We start from the raw sequence: 17,951 nt of genomic DNA, 5'->3' as shown, positions 1-17,951 counted from the left end.
TTCCTTTACTCGCACTGTACTCTACCTGTCGAGGCCTCTAAATCGCTGCCCAGGTCTTCGCTGGTGCTGGCCAGAGGCGCCACTGGCTCCTTGTCTCTGTCTTCGGCGTCAGACTGAGTCGGGGTGTCCGGATCCTCACCGTTGCCCCCGCAAGCGAGATCCGACTCTGCGTAAAGTGCACAGTGGAAGAGGACAGGAATGAGTCCGCACAGTTGGGCCGAACAAATTAAGTGTGATCAGCCCGGAGTCACATGCGTGTGTGTGTGTGTGTGTGTGTGTGTGTGTGTGTGTGTGTGTGTGTGTGTGTGTGTGTGTGTGTCTCATTCTGCACCTGTCTCCGTCTCCCCGGGGTTCCTCCTGACGAGGTCATCTCTCTTCTGTCGTGCAGCTGCCTTCTTCTCCACGGCTAAACAAAGCAAACATTTAATGAGACTGATGCACCGATTGCACGGACATCCGGAAAAAAAACAAAAACACACATGTGACACGAGAAGGAGCATCACGGTACGTCTCACTCACCGGCAGGGGGCTTCAGCTTCTCGTTTTTCTTTTTCCTCCATTTCCAGGGCTTGAAGATGCGTCCCAGGCTGGCCAGCTTGCTGTTGCGGCGGACGGGAGGCGTTCGGACCCCCGAGACCAGGCAACCCGAGTGTAGCGCCCTCTGCTGGTCCATCACGTCTACGACACAAAGCACACGGTCTAAAAATAAGGGTCAGGTAACAAAATCCGCCCTGAAATGCAGGCGGCGGGGACGTCAACGCTTCGCGGTGAGGACTGACGGAATTCCTTTAAACCACCTTCCAACACGACGGGCTGAACACTGCTGACGAGCCCATCGTCATGTGAGAGCAGCAGATGCGGATCACTGGCTGTAAATGCCTTATTGATTCTGGCCTAGTTTCTGAGAAGCAGCGAGCGCCATGGGGGGGGATGACGACAGAGAATTGCATTGTTTGTGAGTGACTCACATGGTTTCAGGGCAGCCAGACCTTCCTGGCCCCCGAACACACACGGACAATAGGACGCTTTTAAGAAGACACGCAGGGAATGAATACATGTTGTCTAAGGTCAGTGCAGACAGCATGCAGGCCCCCGCTGGTTCTTACACAACTCTGGGCTCCGTCCTTATCTTGGCGGAGTACACAGGAAGCTACTGACATCATGCAGTGGTGACAGAACAACACGGAGCGTCCTGCTGCGTCTCAATGCTCCGTTTGTTTACTTGTGCTGTGTTTTTTCGTCCTGTAGTTTTTTCTTTTGTGTGGGTACTGGCAAGAATATATTCCAGAGTGTGTGTTGTGTTTTAAGGGCCAATAAATCCCATGCACATGGTTGTAGCACTTTTACATAATGCTTAATATTTAAAGTGTTTTGTTGAATCATTAACACAAACAAACAACAGTGTTATTGTCAGATTATGCCACCTTGGACTCTGGGATAATTAACGAAGTAATCAATTAATAATAAAAAAATAACCGACTAATTAATTAAAGACCAAGTGACAAATCATAGTTTCCTAGAGCTAAAGGCGACATAATCGAATAGCTTATTTTGTCTAAAACTCAAATATATTCTGTTAACTATCATACAAGACAAAGAAACAAAGACAAAAAAAACACATCTGAGAAGCAGGAATCAAGAGAACGTTTGACACTGTTGCTCGAAAAACCACTCAAACCGATCAATTAACGTGGACTTAACGATGACTCGGCTAACAGCACACAGAGGCTTTGATTGCTCTTCGCAGATGAAGACGAGTCAATCGACGGCTATTCCTCTTAGCTGGACTTCTCGAAGCACTCTCACATCTGCAGTCTAAGCTGTAGAGGAGGGATCACGATTACAGACACACAGAAGAGCTCAGAGAGAGAGAGCGAGATCCTAGGAGAAAGGACAGAAATAGGAACTCCTACAGAGTCTGGCTCCGACAACAAGCTGACACCTCGGGGAGCGTACAGCTGAGCCGTGGGCCGTGCAGCTCCACGAAACACTCACATTTTCTTGCATCTAAATCCACAACATCTGCTCATTAATACCCCTCAAGGAACAAATTACATACACTTATCACCGAAACCCTCAGTGATGATAGCGATGCAATTCAGGCCGAGATTGTTCCACAGGTGAGGGACTTGGGATTTGGCCGTGGGATTCGTTTGGTGGGAGGTGGGCAAACAAACGTCAGGAAAAGTGCAACACGTTGTCACGGTGCGACATTAAGAACAACGTAGAAAAAAATCTCACGTATTCATGTATTAAGAAAAAACATTCTCCGGTTCTACAAAGAGATGCAGGGAGCAGCCGCTGGGATGTTTCCCGTAGGTGGTACGTTCACACAGACGTCGAGCACAGACACATGCCATCACACGAGTCATTCACGTATCGACATCAAAAAGTTCCCAAGGAGCGGGGAAGGGGCTAGGGCTGCAACTAGACATTATTTTCAAAATTAATTAATTAATTGTTTAACCAATGAAATAGCCATAAGAATTTCCTGACGCCCAAAGTGATGATTCTTTTGTCAGACCAACAATCTAAAACCCAAAGAAATTAAATTGACTTGCACATAAGACAAAGAACAGCAGTACCTCCTCACACTGGAGAAGCTAACAACTGATTGTTGTTGTTGTGGCATTTATACTTGAACTTTGCTGTTCATGGAAACCAGCAAACTGGAGGTTCCAGCTGTCTCATCCGGCTACAGAAGCTACAGCTTATTATCACCTACACATCATCCTCACTGCGTTTACGAGTGCGATGGAAGAGACCTCTCCTGCATGAGAGGACACAGCACAACCGCAGCAACACAAGGCCAATCACTGCTGATCCAGGACCAGCAGCTTATTGACGGCTTGGCATTCCACCGACACTCAAACCCGCTTGACCGAACAGTGAAGAAGAAGGAGCAGGTCTGTCGCCCAAAGTCATGTGTGACGAATCCAGGTCAAGCTCATGGTAGCTGCGGCGGCACGCCCCGGGTCAGGCTGCCGTTGCCACGGTTACCACGCTGGATGCTGCAGAGAGAAGAAGGCCCCTCGGAGGCGGAGAATCACCGCGGCATGAGGAATAGGGAGTTGCTGGGTGGACAGGGGGGAAAGGCTGTTGCCACACACACAGAGAGAGAGATGGGGGAGCTGCAGCCAATCACGGCCCGGCATGCAGCGATGCATAATGTAAGTCTGGGAGCAACTGGATTTTCTTTTTGATTTTGCAAGTTGTGTTGAAATATTTATTTAGGTTTTCTGGGTTTTGAGCGAACGTCAGTGTGTCTTTGCTGCAAACGCAGGGAAAAGAACCCCCTTTATAAGCAGGAAAACATGTCACGGGGCATGATGAGGACTCAAGCGCAGACAGTCAGATGAGTGAGAAAAGGCGTTTTATTCCACAGAAAAGGAAATAATTACCACAACACAGGGAGTCCAAGCACAAGACAAGAGACGAGGGGGGAGATCCAGTGGGAATCGAGGCAGGGCAGGCAGACGGGGAAACCGGGAACAGGACGAGACAAACGGGCGGGTAGAACACAAACAACGACCTGGCAGTGAGTGAGTGATTGACAGGGGTTTAAGAAGTGACTAGAACAGGTGAGGAGAGTTGTGCTGATGATGGAGTGCTTGATTACTGATAAGGGACAGGTGAAGGGAGTTGGCTGAGTTGAAGAGTGAGGAGCTACAGAAAAACACACACAGAACACATAAGGCAAAGCCTGATCTTGACAAAACAGACCACACAGCGTACTTTACTGTAGCCGGAAGCAGAGGTCTGCTGCTGCAGGCAGAGAGCCTGCACATGTCCCAGCATCCTCATCACTCACATCTCTTACTACTTGTTATCAGGAGTTTAGCGAATAAAACACTTTATATCACCAGGAAAAAAGTCACGTTTTAATACGAGTTATCACAGTGATATCGCATTTTAAAAAATTAATATCATTCAAGAATTCTTCACTACAAAGTCGCTGCTGACTGTTACAGTGATATCACGGGAGGACATCGACATAGCACCGCTTAGTAGCATTCGTAAAAAAAAAAAACTAGAAGTCCCAGCAGGCACATTACAACAACGTTATTATGTTTGGGGTAAATAGGTGGGACGCCTCGCCACAAAATGACCATAAACGAGTGTAATATTGAGTCAAATAACACATACATACATGCATATCATATGATACGCAGCTTCCCAGTCCTCCTTCAGCTCTCGGTGTTCACATCATAGTGTTCAGCCCACGGGCTCAGACCGAGCGGAGATCTGGACGCTCTCGGAGCGGCGGTCTATTCTATGAAATGAACGAATGACTAAAAAAGACTTAACGTGACAGTACTTATTATTTTATTTTTTTAAAAGGTGTAAAATACTAGTTTAACGGCGACAGGAGCGGTCCACTTGGAGTGACCAAGTGTGAGCCACCAAGTACATCTGCGGCTACTGTTGGTGTGCCATGTGGACCCCGCCCCTCTGAGGACGGGAGGAGGAGGGCAAATAAACTGGCACACACTCATCACTGCAAAACATACTGTTTCAGATGCCGACAGTAGGTTACACACAAAGGGTTAACGGCGGATACGGTTAAAAGACTGCTAAAAAGAAGAAGAAAGGAGAGTCATTTCTGAAGCATTTGTAGCCTATGTGGTTGCTGGAGCCTTTGAATTGTATCGCACACAGAGAGGTGTTGGTAGACTGCCCTCCATGTAGTGACAGGGCCGTATCTACGAGTTAACAAGGTCCGAGGCTAAGCCCAGACTATCTGGGGGCCCAGCGTCTGCGCCGCAAGATTTAATTAAATGTATGACTACCGCAAACATTACATTTTTATTAGTAATGTGAAACCAATTGCTCTGAACAAAATGAACATCATCAGTTATTAATCAAGACTGTCTAAACTGCATAATCTAGAGAATCTCGAGAAGATACCTCCATCTAACCCTGTAATTCAACCTGCTCGTCAACACGGGGAGCAGACATGCGTAAGTAAACGCGCATCGGCCTCACAATACGGCTGCATTGCCATCGAGACGTCTCTTCACGTGTAATGGGAGGAACATACCACCTCCTATGCCTATTTCGGTTTAACAGCAGTAAGCAGTAAGCACGGATCATTATCCGTGTCGGATAATGATCTTTTTCCGGTAACGTCCTTCCGGTAATATTTGCTGACTTTTTGCATAGAGTGTAAACGCCTCCGTTCATACTCGGAGCTTGCGCGCCGTCAGCGGAGGCTAAGCACGAGTCTAAACAAAGCTTTAGAGCCTCTGACAGACACATACAATACATTGGCATAGCTCGATATGAGCGCATGTGAATGATATGTAGAAGGAAGAACAATTTAATTTGAAATAGATAATTGCATTATCACAGACCATGCAGCTTTCATGTCCTCTTTAAGCTCTTGTTCACGATACCTCCCAGAGATCAAACCAGGCCCTGCCTTCTGGAAACTGATGCTTTTACAAGAGTACATGTAGGTTTGTAAATAAGCATTACAGACAGATACGTTGTTGTGGTCAATATAAGCTTATTGCAAATATATCTGCAGCAGCGTATGTTTCAAAGTTTGTCCACCAGAGAGCACTTACAATTTTTTTTTTGTGTTTTTTTTTTTTAACTCTGAAACGTTCCACTCAGTACATATCCTGGTCATAATTCTTTCCTAAGTGATTCTATGTTATTCCCAAAGTAGAGGACCGACCAACTGACGGACGGATCGATATTGGCATCCGTAAAGACATTCTGCTAACTTTGCTAAAAAACATCTCAGCAAGTTAACATAAAAAAATATCAGGCTGCTACTTCAGGTCAGAAAATTATAACACGAAAAAATACCACAGGTGATAACAGAAGACTCACTGCAGTCATATTTAGCACAAATAACCTTGCAATAATACAGGAATACTGCTTTTAGTCTTTTATTAGGTTCAATGTTGTCTAGTTATTTTTTCAACGAAAAAAGTTTTTCCTTTAAATATACGTCTTTTATTTACTTGCATACACTCCATTGGCACAGGAGACTTCTTATTAATTATTCAGACATCATCACATGGTGTGTAAACAAAGCCTTTGTGGTTTCAGATCGATCTTCTAGAGGGCCACTCATACACACAGCAGGAAGGGCTGAGCTACATCAGAGATGGTGAAAGTCTACGGGCTGGATTTCTCCTCAGGGACCCGCGAGCAGTAAGCAAAGAATGTAAACAGCGGTGTAGGCTACGAACTGAATCTCATTCAATATTTACAACATTTCTTCTAATGTGGCCGATGGTGGAGGGCGTGCCAAAGGGGTGTGCACACAAATTGTGATCACCTAATAAAAAAAAATATACTGACATACTTGAAGATGAAGAAATCTGAAGAAATTTGCAGTGCACGTAAGTAAAAGCATGTGACCACAATGCTAGCAGGAGGTGTCACCATCTTGGAATAATATTGGCAACATTGGCAACAATTTGCGGAAATTGGCAACCGATTCTTGGCCTTTGATTGACATCAGTGGCATATGGAAATTAGGGACAGCAAACAGAAAAATTTAGACCCCAACGTAAATATTTCTTTAATATTCGTTGCATTAGTGATATTTAATGTTGCCGTTAGAGTCAGAACAAGAACCAGACATTGCTGCATGTGCGTTTTGTTTAGAGACGACAGCGAAGCAAATAAAGTTGCTTGACTGTGGGGTAAAAAGTTTCGACCTACCAGTCAACGTCACAAATTATTGTGCATATTGACTCAACTGACAAAGAATCAGATAATGGAAAACAAAAAGGAAATTTGTAATCCCGGGATCTTTGAGCTGGACGTAAAGTTGTAAGAAAGCTTTTATTTGTTCATGTGACATTTTCATTATTAAGTGGACGTATAACTGCATTGTATCTTAATTACTCAACATAAAGGTGAATAAAAATGACAACCAATCGCGCCCGTCCGGCAACCACTTTTGAAAGTTAGTGTTGAGCCCTGAATGATTAATTAATTAAGATTATTAGCATCAGCTGAACTTTTGAATGTATATTTCCACATAATAAGGACAGAAGATCTGTATTACAAAAGGATCTGTTCAGGAACGGTATGAGCGGGAGGAACAACAGGCATCCGACAACGCTTTCAGTGTTCGTATGGGCGCGTGAGTTCTGAGTTAAGAGAGACCGGGGAGTATTTAAGTGTGCGGTCACAAGGGAGACGACAGAAAATGGATATAACGGCTCGAACCTGCAGTTATGGAGTGTACATTTGTGGGACAATTTCACACCAAAGCACTTTGCAATTGATTGCAAACCCTCAACCGCAAAGTAGTCACATTCTCAGTGATGGCTGAGAGAGGCTCTGTGTTGCTCGGATTAGCCACAAAGTAACTGAATCGGAGGGCAGTTTTTGCTAGCGTGACATAATGTTCCGACTCGACAAAAAAAAGAAAAATGATTAATGATCCAACATTTAGTCTGGAAAGAAAGGAGCCACGTAATCATAAAGTACCATTTAAAGATGGGGAATATGTGAAAAGGGCGCAACCCTGGTGTCACCACCGACCTCACGTAAACACACACTCACACACACTCACACACACACACACACACACACACACACACACACACACACACACACAATGATCGGTGTTCTATATAGTTCTGCCTTCCTGCAAGACTTTTCCAACAGTTATTCAATTGTTTGCTTTACTGTCTGTGATGGTAGATCAATATGCCATATCAGTGTGATGTTATTGTTTTTTCTGTAACCAGCTCAACCTTAGAAAGCTGGATAACAGTGGCACACAACTCCAGACATCAATAATCCAAAATAAACCCAACTAAATATACTCGCGAGTGTTTCTGGAGTTAGTCTCTTAAAGGTCATTGTACTAGAATTATATAACGCTTGAATCACCTCCAGACCTCGACTTATATAATACCGTATGAATGTGAAAGGAGCGCACAAACACTGTGAGGTGTCACTCCACATGTTTCTGCCCCGTCACGGCCATTTTTCACTCTTGATGAACTGTGGCTGTTCATCCGCTACCGCCGCTCATGCTACCTGCCAACCGTTCATCACCAGACACACTATGTAGGAACAAGTTGAATGTAAAAAGCAGCCAAAAAGATATTTATTAATGTTGAAATGTCAAATTATTTAAATATGCACCTCGACAGCCGGATGCGTAACACTGTAATGAGTGTAGCCCAGGATGTAAGGCTCGGAGCCACTCCGCAGGCAGTAAGTGGGAGGGCGACTGTGTTTTCACGACGTGTTTGACATTTAACTCCTAAAAAGTTCATTAAACCCTGCTGCTGCTGCTCCACTCCAGTGCTGTTCCTCTTTAAAACTGCTGAATCATTCATCGGGTACAGCCACAGCCTGTGCGTCCTACGAGCCAGCGCAGTGTCACAGTGACGGATACATAGGGGACTGAAGCAGTAGGGGGGGCAAGAATAGTCTGTGGGATTCCTCGGAGGGGATGTTTCAGGGTTGCGAGGAGGGCCAGGTTTCTCGGGTCGGACTTGGCACAGCCTCAAAGTTGCAGAAGGGTACTTTGTCGATTTGATAAATCAGTTTATCTTTATGGTTTATAAAATGTTGGAGAATCCTCAAAAATTGCCCGACACAATTCTGTGTCTCCAGATTGCTTGTTTTGTCAAAACCAACCGCCTAATACCCAAAGATATTCAGTTTACAATCATATAAGGCAGCCGATCCTCACCGTTGAAAGGTTCGAACCTGCAGTATGTCTCTCTTGCATAACTTAAACCATTCATCGATTATCATCATTTTTAGCAATCAGTTTTCCAACAGTCCTCCAAAGAACACAACAAAATCAGCTGTTTCTCATTGCCTTCCATGAGTACATTTCCTATCAGCAGGAGGCCATGTTTCAGCAACACTTTCCAAAAAATGTTACGCATCTGATCCTTATGTAACAATATGATTTAGACCGTTGGACAAAAACGTGTTGATCTGCCACTATGCTTAAGGCTTGGTAAGCTTCACGAACAGAATGATTTGGTTATGTTTGGGAAAAGAACATGGTTTAGGTTAGAAACAAGAGTCAACAGCCATGCTGGCGGCTATTCAAGGCTTTGAGCTAAATGCTAACACTAGAATGCTAACATGCTCTGGATGACAATTAGGAATGTCAGTTTTGGTGAATTTTGCTTTCTGACACTCATTAATCGGTAACTAACAGGTTACGTTTGAAGAAAATAGGCTTTGGCGCCACATTTTGAAGAGCTGTCCATTTAGAGGTGCTGACATTTTTGTGTTTTGTGTTGTGAATGTCTATATTTCATTTTCTGTTGTCTTTGAATAACTAAGTTTAATGCTGCATTCCCAATCAGTTCATCGTTAAAGGTGCTCTGCTCGGTATGAAGTTCGCTAAAATCACCATCTTAATTCTGTCCAACCCAAAATCCTCCCTATGAGGTTTTTGCAACTTTGTTCGTGACCACATAGAGTTGTAATTCACATGGCGACTAGAGGTGCCTCTCAGGTAAACTTAGATTATATTTGAACAAACATCAAATATGATCTTTTCTTTTGTGAGCACAGTCATTTTCTGTCGATTGACTCATCGTATAATGGGCTATTCGTTCCAAAAGTAGCACGCTTGGCTCATGAACACACATGTGATAGCTCCAGTCTTAACAACAATTGAGGCTGGTTGGAAGGAAACTAGCAAATAAGCAATCTATTTGTAAAATGCTTGTTTAATGCTCTATGATTGCATGTATTTCGTGGGGTGAGCACATCAGAACAGCTGATTAGTAGATTCCCTTTTACATTTTTAGGGCTTCAAATTGATCAACCGGCTCCAGCGGATTTTTGCAGCTGCTGCCCCCAACCCCTCCTCATCTTCCTTTCTTTTACACTGCTGACTGAGAGATTTTAAGTCCATCAGCGATCAGGCTCTCCATTCCTACTCTGGGCTTAAGCATTTGCTTTAATTACATCTGCCACAGAGAGCAAAATATCTCCTTTTGCGCTAAAGCTCTCACTCAGCTGTTTCTATTCCCTGTCTCCGTGGGATGCAGTGGAGATTGAAAACAAATACCTGAAAATAACTCCAAGCTAGATCTAGATCTTTTTATTCTTGCTTTTCCAGGGCATCCAATTGATCATATCAAAGCTCTGTTTCCACTCGCCTGGCCCTTCCCAACCCCTTGCTGTGGGATGAGGATGTCTAAAGGATCAGCTGGATGCTCTGGTGTGTTCTCGTGTGCAGCACATTGCTTTTACTCGTCTCTGAAAGGAATTAGGTCAGCACATGAAACATTCATAAAAGATACATTATGTGTAAATGGCTGACAGCTTAAGTCAAGCAGCCCCCCCCCCCCAAAACATGCCAAGCCCAGTCGCTGGGTAGATCTCTGCCTCGGCTACACCCTGAGGAGTTACAACAAACATGTGGCACACAGAGCGACCCCCCCTTTGAATCCGGTGTTGCTCAAGTACAAATCGTGGACATAAAAGGTCTGTTGGGTGAGAATAGTTAGTTGGTTGCGGATAACATGCAGAGCTGTAAACACACGCCACAAGCCATTCATCTGTTCGGCCACGGCTTCACCGCCACTCTCTTTTTAATTCGGCATTTACTGCGGAGAACTTGAACACACCAGAGCAGCAATTTTTAAGTCCTACTGTACTGCATGGCAGTCTTGTTGTTTAGAGATCCCAGATTGTTTGGTTGTTGGGGGAGGGGAGGTGGTGAGTTTGTGTGTAGCGGGGGCGGGGGGGGGGGTTGTACAGTTCCCCATTTCTTTTTGTGCTGTTCGCTCAATCAAGTCAATACATGGAAGACAAAGACTATCTATATTAATCTTTTCTTTGAAAGGGTAAAAACCCGCCTTGAGAAAGAATAACCACGGTTTATTCCTACGATGCTAATTACATCCCGTGATTTCAGACGACTTACTCTTGATTCATGCAGATGGCAAAATTCTTCCAAAGCTAAAAAAAAAAGAAAAAAAGAAGTATGATAGCAACTCATTTTTTGGACGTTTTGGTACTAGCCAGTGCTGAGAAATGAAGCAAACGCGGCCAATAAACTGCAGTTCTTCGAATGGCCACTCTAGGCTTGCTCCAAAAGCAAGTCAATCCCCATAGACCCCCAAGTTAAATTGCCCAACTTTACAGCAGAAATAAACATGTTTAATGCCTGTAACAAAAAACTAGTCTCTATAGCTAATATTCCAGCTTGTGACAACTCTATGAGGGGGGGGTGCATTTTTATATAACTCACTTTGAGTGACAGGTTGGTGCCATGTCAGGTCGTTAGCTGCTAGCTGTCTGCTCTGCTGCATCGCCTGGGCCCACCTCAGCTCCACCGATGATCCACCCCTGTGCCCATTTTTTGCCTACTCCTGAGTGAAAACGGCCGTAGCCAGGTTTAAGTGCAATCCACAAATTACGTCGTTGATATAAGAGCACCAGAGAACACCAGAGAGCAAGAGAGACAGACAGACAGACAGAGTTGCAGTCTGTGTGTGCTCAGACCAGGCGGCAACCTCTGGTTCTGATAAGTAAATCCAATGTGGAAGTGCCTTAAACTTGCATTCTTTCTGACCAACAGGGGGCGACTCCTGTCTGGTTGTATAGAAGTCTATGAGAAAATTACTCTACTTCTCACTTGATTTATTACCTCAGTAAACATTGTAAACATGAGTTTATGATCTCAATTGCTAGTTTCAAGTATTCCTCAATACAGCATGATGTTCATTTACAGCATTTACAGCATGATGTTCATGATTGTCCCACTTAAAGTAAAATAGACCACAAAGCAGGGTATGCTTTAGGGCGGGGCTACCGTGTGATTGACAGCTCTCTGCCGCTATCAGAACCGTATACGCCGTCTCTACGTCACTCCTCCTCATTCCAAATATGGTCACTTCTGTTCACGGATTGCAAAAAAACAAGAGGGCGACGGCTAAAATGCCGACCAGTGGGTGACGTCACGACTACTACGTCCATTTCTTACATACAGTTTATGGCTTTGGAGCAGATCAGCTGATGGTGATTGATGCAGAGAAGAAGACACACGGATAGTGAGCTTACTGAGTTTTAATGCGACAGAGAAGCAGGACGCTTAACTGGCGACATCACCGTTCGGTGACCTCAGTATTTCTAGAATTCTTGCTACTGCTCCGCATCTACAGCATGAAAGTCCCCCACATAGTGGTGTTTATGTCCTTTCATCACATTGGTGGAGGGTGATGTCATGTTTTGTACTGCCTCTGTGCTGCACCCCAGGGCTCTGTAGTCAGTGGTACCCGGGGACATCTCGGCATAGTGCATAATGGCATGAGAGATGAGTTGGCACAAAAATGAAAAAAATAAAATAAAAAAAAAACCAAGGTGCTTTTGAATTAGCCACTGTACCACTGAGTCTGGGCCAGCTAATAATAAAAAAAAGAATCAATGCTGCACCAAAGACTCGAGGATAAAACTCACTGATGGAACACCCTATTATACAGTCTCAGCAAAGTCACACACAACTTCTCCAATGCTCCGCAATAATCATCACCGTGCTGGCTGTGCTAAATCCTTCATCACTGCTTGCAGATGTTCCACTTTTTAAATGAAATGACATGAGATTTAAAAAAAAAAACTGTTGAGGAGTTGCATCAGCTCTAAAAATACCCACAGACGGAGCATGAAGTTGAGCAAAGTTTGGTTTTCTATGTGGAGTTTTTCCGTTTCAACCCCCCTCTGAATTTTCAAAGCTTATTCCAATGCTTCCAGCGCAGTGTTTGACGGTGTCTCACACCCCTGAGGGGTTGATAAAGTTACTATTCATTTAAAGCTTAAGTCTAATTCCAACTCATTTTAAACCTTGCAACAAAATGCTGAGTAATCCCGAGTCAGTGTCTGTCCATTCTCGCTCTATATGTAGCACGACCTTGGACGGACCGTTTGTCCCTATTCTGCGTGAGAGGTCTGGTGACTGCGGTGCTGGACTTGTGACAGCTTACCTCATTTATGCAACATATACATGTATATCTATCTGCCATGTAGAGCCCCCTTGTGGCAGTTTCACCATACTGTTTCACTTTCAACTGCTCTTGATCCCAATTAGCAGCATTTTTAGACCTCTCCTGCTCGGCCCACGATGAAGATGACTGTCAGCAATTCTCCAGTATCACCTGTGGTTGCTATTTTTTAGAGGGTCCTGCAGACCTCATGTCTGGGCATGTGGTGCGCCACTTCCCCTTCTTTCCTTTTAGTATGCTGGGTGCAAAATAAATACTTTTGCTGTTAGGTAATTAAGTCGGTCGTTTGAACACTTTGTTCCAGACTGAAATATGTCAACTATTGGATGGGTTGCAATGACATTTTATGCGGATACTCATGTTCCCCCAAAGATGAATCCTACTGACTTATAGGTGATCCCCTGACTTTTACTCCAGAGCCACCACAAGGTTCACATTTTTGTGAAATGTCTTGACAACTATTGGATGGATTCCCATGGAATTTGGTACAGACATCCCTGTCCTGCTACCTGTCTTAGGAGGCATTGAAATGACTTCAGTGCTCATCTTGACTTTTCAGCTGACCATCGGGGCAAAATCTTAATTTGTGGTTTGAGTACCTGCAAAGCTAATGGCAGCCCATAAGCCTCAGAGGTACTTTTTTGTGCTATTTAGCAAATGTTAGCATGCTAGCAAGCTTAAGCAAGATGGTGACCATGGTATAATCTAATACCATGTTAGCGTTGTCATTTTGACCATGCTAAATTGAGTACTTCTCTCAAAGCACTGTACCGAATAACAGCCTCGCAGGGCCTTGAGCGTGGCTGTAGACTCTTAGGCTAGATTTACACCGTTTAAAACCAGGGTTTTAAAATGAAAACTATCTCTGTCCACGCGGGCGTTTCAGCATCGTTTTCAAAGTGATTTCCGTCGATACTAGCACACCTGAAAACGAACATCACATGACCATTCACTTACACTGGGCATGCGGGTGACGCTGTTAACAGGAAGTAGATTGGTTGCTTCGTTATATAAAAAACGACAGAGTATTATAGTACTCTTCAATAATTAAAGGTCAGGCTTGATACTTCCTCTCTAATCTCCCTCTATTTACTCAAATTGAAAAATTTTGTGCGAAAAACAACAGTTTTGTTTTTCAAACTTAGTTACAAGGCTGCAGGTCTTGCTCTATGTCTCTCTCACACACACACACACACACACACACACACACACACACACACACACACATATACACTCACACATCAAACTTTGTCACACGCAAGATAGCCAAATTCTTTACAGGCTGACTATTCCATATAAAGCCCACCATGTGCACGGAAGTGACATTTTTCTATTATTTTTTTCTATTACCAGCCATGCACACCTCTCATCCCATCTCATCTCTAACTGCAGTTGCTGTGAAATGACTCACGTGGCTGGGAAGAGAAGAAGGATTTTTTGCACATGCTCCATGCTGAGCTGGTAGGAGGAGTCAGCCGCCAGGTGCCAGGTTTGCCATTCTCTCTGTTCGATCACAGCTCTGAATTCGGAATGAGACAAACGTGACTCATGTATATAGGCTTCCTGATTAATAAAACATGAGGCACCCCGATTCAAATGAAAGGAATCCTAATCTCCCCATCAGGCCCCTCTCCACCTCCTCTGCCTAAATGAGAGGACTAAACGGAGGCCTATCGGTAGCTGATAGGTGTGGGTGCAGTGGGGGTGAGGGGGCATTGGTTTGAGGACCAGGGAGAAAGCCTTTTATGTTAGAGCAGCATGTCAGATTAGTAGCACTGCCCCAGCTAAAATAGGGAGATGATGGGGGGGGGCAATGTGCATCAGGAAAGATACCCACAGTTTGCTGCTCTGTTCAAGCAACTCTCCGACACCACCGGGATGTCAGTCAGCGCCATGATTTCACTGTAGAAGCCAAAATAATGTATCTGTAATCAGCACAATAAGAACAGATCTATTATCTGTGCTTTTCATTTTGAATATCACATTTCATTTAAAGGAAAATTGAGGTTAATTAGAACTGCTGAGTCTTGCTTTTGTTGTTTTGGCCATAATTTCTGTTAATCACGACAACAGCGTATACTCACCAAGTTAATTGTTGAGATCTGGAACGAGGTGATGTCGCTACAACAGAGTCTGACAGCTCAAATAACACCAGCAGTCAGATGACTATACAGGTTGTAATCTATTACTTTATTTGGATGTAAAACAGAGTATGCCTGAAATGCTGCCCATCGTCTCGCATTGCACCAGAAAACTGCGCGCGCACACGACCACTGTTGTAGCCTATAGGTGAAAGTTAAAACAGGAAGTTTGGGGAATGATTTCACCATTCCACTTTGTTTTCTATTCCAAATGAGCGTGACTTTATGGGGGTCTAATCGTCTTACTACTAATCTTGCTTGGTTGGACTTCTATAAGATCATTCCCAGATCTTGTTATCATAACCTTAATTAGCCTTTAAGTCTGGTTCTATTGCTAATGTTGCATTCACGTGGAATCAGGCAGACGGACAACACCTTCTGGGCGACACGGGGAAACAATCAGTCCAACGGAATGGCAGGCACAAAATGTTGCTATGGTGATGTTGTATTAAGAATGAAATAAAATATATCAAATACAATTATTTTGAGTCTATTACCTTATGTTAACAATTGTATATCTAGATTTAGTTTTGTGTTTTTTTACTTGCCATAGTTATAATTATTTGTTATCACAATTATATAGTGTATATATATATATATATATATATATATATATATATATATATATATATATATACACAGTATATATATTCAGACTACCCTTATTATATATATACAATATTTTACAGTCCTGTTTGCAATCTACCGTCTACCTGATTCCATGTGAATTCAGCATAACTTGTATACAAACAGTTCACCTGCTGGTTGCTAACTCTGCCTGCCTTCTGTTTGGTGCAATGAGAGCAGTGAGATTGAAATAAAAAAAAACAGTCAAGTTGTGGGCCACAAAACCAAATCAACCATGAAAAGAAAACACTCCGGGGGACTGCAGAGCCTCCACATTATAAGTCAAACAAAGATATTGATTATTGCAGCTTTTAAGTTCAGTTCAAAGCAGGTGCAAGATGACACTTTTCTGAAAATGACACATTGCATATTAGATATTGATTACAAATGCGAGCCAAACCAATTAATTGTGAATATATTGTACCGTTATTATTTCATAGTGCCTGATGAATTGATGCATTAAACTCATGTGGCTACACCAGTTTTGGCTTCATTTTCCAATATCACACTCGTCTTCACTGCCAGCCGACTGTAGAAGTTGGACCGAATTGGAGTCGCTACGCCAAGTTCTGTTTGAAGGCGCGTTAATAAGAGTCGCCGCCGTCTCTCTCCTGATGAGAGAAACGCATATCCGGTTTTGCCAACTGCCAGCCTATGTGCCAACATTTGAATGCAGCCTGAGTTCTCAGCCTTGGGGCTCAAGCGTTTTGGCTGCACTTGCAGTTCTGCATCATCTCTTACAGAGCTAGTGATGTGACCTGGATGTGCTGAAACAAGGAGGCTGCTTATCGCTCGCTTCGAATGAAACTCCAGAAGTCCACATGAAGAGATTCTTAATCCACAGCACATTGTTGTGTTATAAGTCTGCTGTGTCAGGTTGGTACAGCAGAGAACGGCAGCATGACAATCTGATGTGAAAGCATAGAAAAGCCATGTGCCGTAAACAAAAATGCTTGCTTTTCTTCCCTACGTGCGCTACCCGAGCATCACGACTGAGGAAGGAGTCATCTGCATCTGAAGGCCGGTCTACCATGCAGCTGATTAACTGTGACACTGCCCAGACGGGTGCCATGATAACGCCACCCTCCCCTTTATTTCTTGGGGTTAGTGCCTAGTGGAGGAGAGGGGAGGGGGGTTTTCACTGCTGTGATGCTTGAGCCCAGGAAACGTCACCTTTGGAGGATATCTGTTTTTTTTAGGAGGGGGGGGGGGGGTTTGATTTTAAGTTTGAAAATGGCAATGAACGATACATCACATGGCAATCCTGAGGGTTGTCTCAGAGTTGAACAAACACCAACGGTGTTATGTAACCATAACAACGGCGACAACGTGACAGGCGCTGGATGCTAAATCCGAGGAAACAACATTCGCCGACGGCAAGAAAACTGGAAGATCCTGTGGCCCTCGTATCTAAAGATAGCCGGCCCCTTGTCAAACAGACTGTAACATCACACAACACACACACACACACACACACACACACACACACACGCAAGTGGAAGTGATAGTGTTGCTACAGTATGAAGCCAAGACTCCTGTCTCACACACTGCAACCCCCCCCCCCTCCGCACACGTCAGACCATGACTCAGTAACCGAGCCCCTCATTCTGTGAAGATACAGCAGCTACACTATCAACTTCTCTGTTCGTCTCGTCACTTTTTCTTTTTTTTTCTGCTGACACACTGTAACCAGTGCAGCGATGATGACTCCTGGCGTCCGTCGAGGACCTGCAAGTTGAAATGAGTGATTCATGGCGCTTTCCTATATCGATCCAACGTTCAATACTTTTCCAAAAACAGTAAATCTCACACCTGCTGATCGGTAGCTGCTGAGCAACGGTGAGCGCCTGCCCCAGCGATTTCCAGTAGTGGGGGGGAGGGGGGGCGTGAAATCCCAGCTCGCTAATAGAGACACGATTCACAGTCTAAGTGGCATTTCGCTTTCAATGGCTGGCTGCTGTACATCACAGGGGGGTATTGAGGAAAGCAAAAAACAAAAAGAGAAGAAGAAGAAAAGATCAGCAAGTGGAGCAGACATGTCGGCTCACAGTTGCAGAGCCAAGTGCTGCCTTCTACCATTTGGAATCGCCATGGAAACAACCAAATACACAGCCAGCACTCTCATCAGCTTCTACTCAACATACTGCGGCCCGATGCGTGATGGCAAGTTGTACATCCTATCTTTCCATGCTGCTGCTGCTGCTGCTGCAAAAAAAAA

At 44.1% G+C, this 17,951-nt stretch overlaps 1 protein-coding gene across 4 annotated transcripts in view; it reads right to left on the bottom strand.

Moving 5' to 3' along the window:
* The window catches only part of phactr3b (phosphatase and actin regulator 3b), a 48,738-nt gene that overhangs the window by 29,885 nt on the left and 902 nt on the right, over nt 1–17,951 (bottom strand). For 2 of the 4 annotated variants that reach the window (XM_031875919.1, XM_031875916.1), the window contains exons 2-4: nt 520–678; nt 332–406; nt 26–166 (exon numbers count right to left, since the gene is read on the bottom strand). In XM_031875919.1, coding sequence (XP_031731779.1) covers nt 26–166; nt 332–406; nt 520–678 — 375 coding nt within the window. Of the gene's footprint in view, nt 1–25; nt 167–331; nt 407–519; nt 679–4,150; nt 11,455–14,376; nt 15,651–17,951 lie in introns of those variants that run through there. The other 2 variants (XM_031875917.1, XM_031875918.1) reach the window with 2 other exon arrangements.

This window comes from Anarrhichthys ocellatus, unplaced genomic scaffold (genome assembly GCF_004355925.1).
Source record: "Anarrhichthys ocellatus isolate YVR2014 unplaced genomic scaffold, GSC_Weel_1.0 scaffold100, whole genome shotgun sequence".
Taxonomy (NCBI): Eukaryota; Metazoa; Chordata; class Actinopteri; order Perciformes; family Anarhichadidae; genus Anarrhichthys; species Anarrhichthys ocellatus.
The sequence above is the reverse complement of the archived record's forward strand: the minus strand, read 5'-3'. Positions and strand labels throughout refer to the sequence as shown.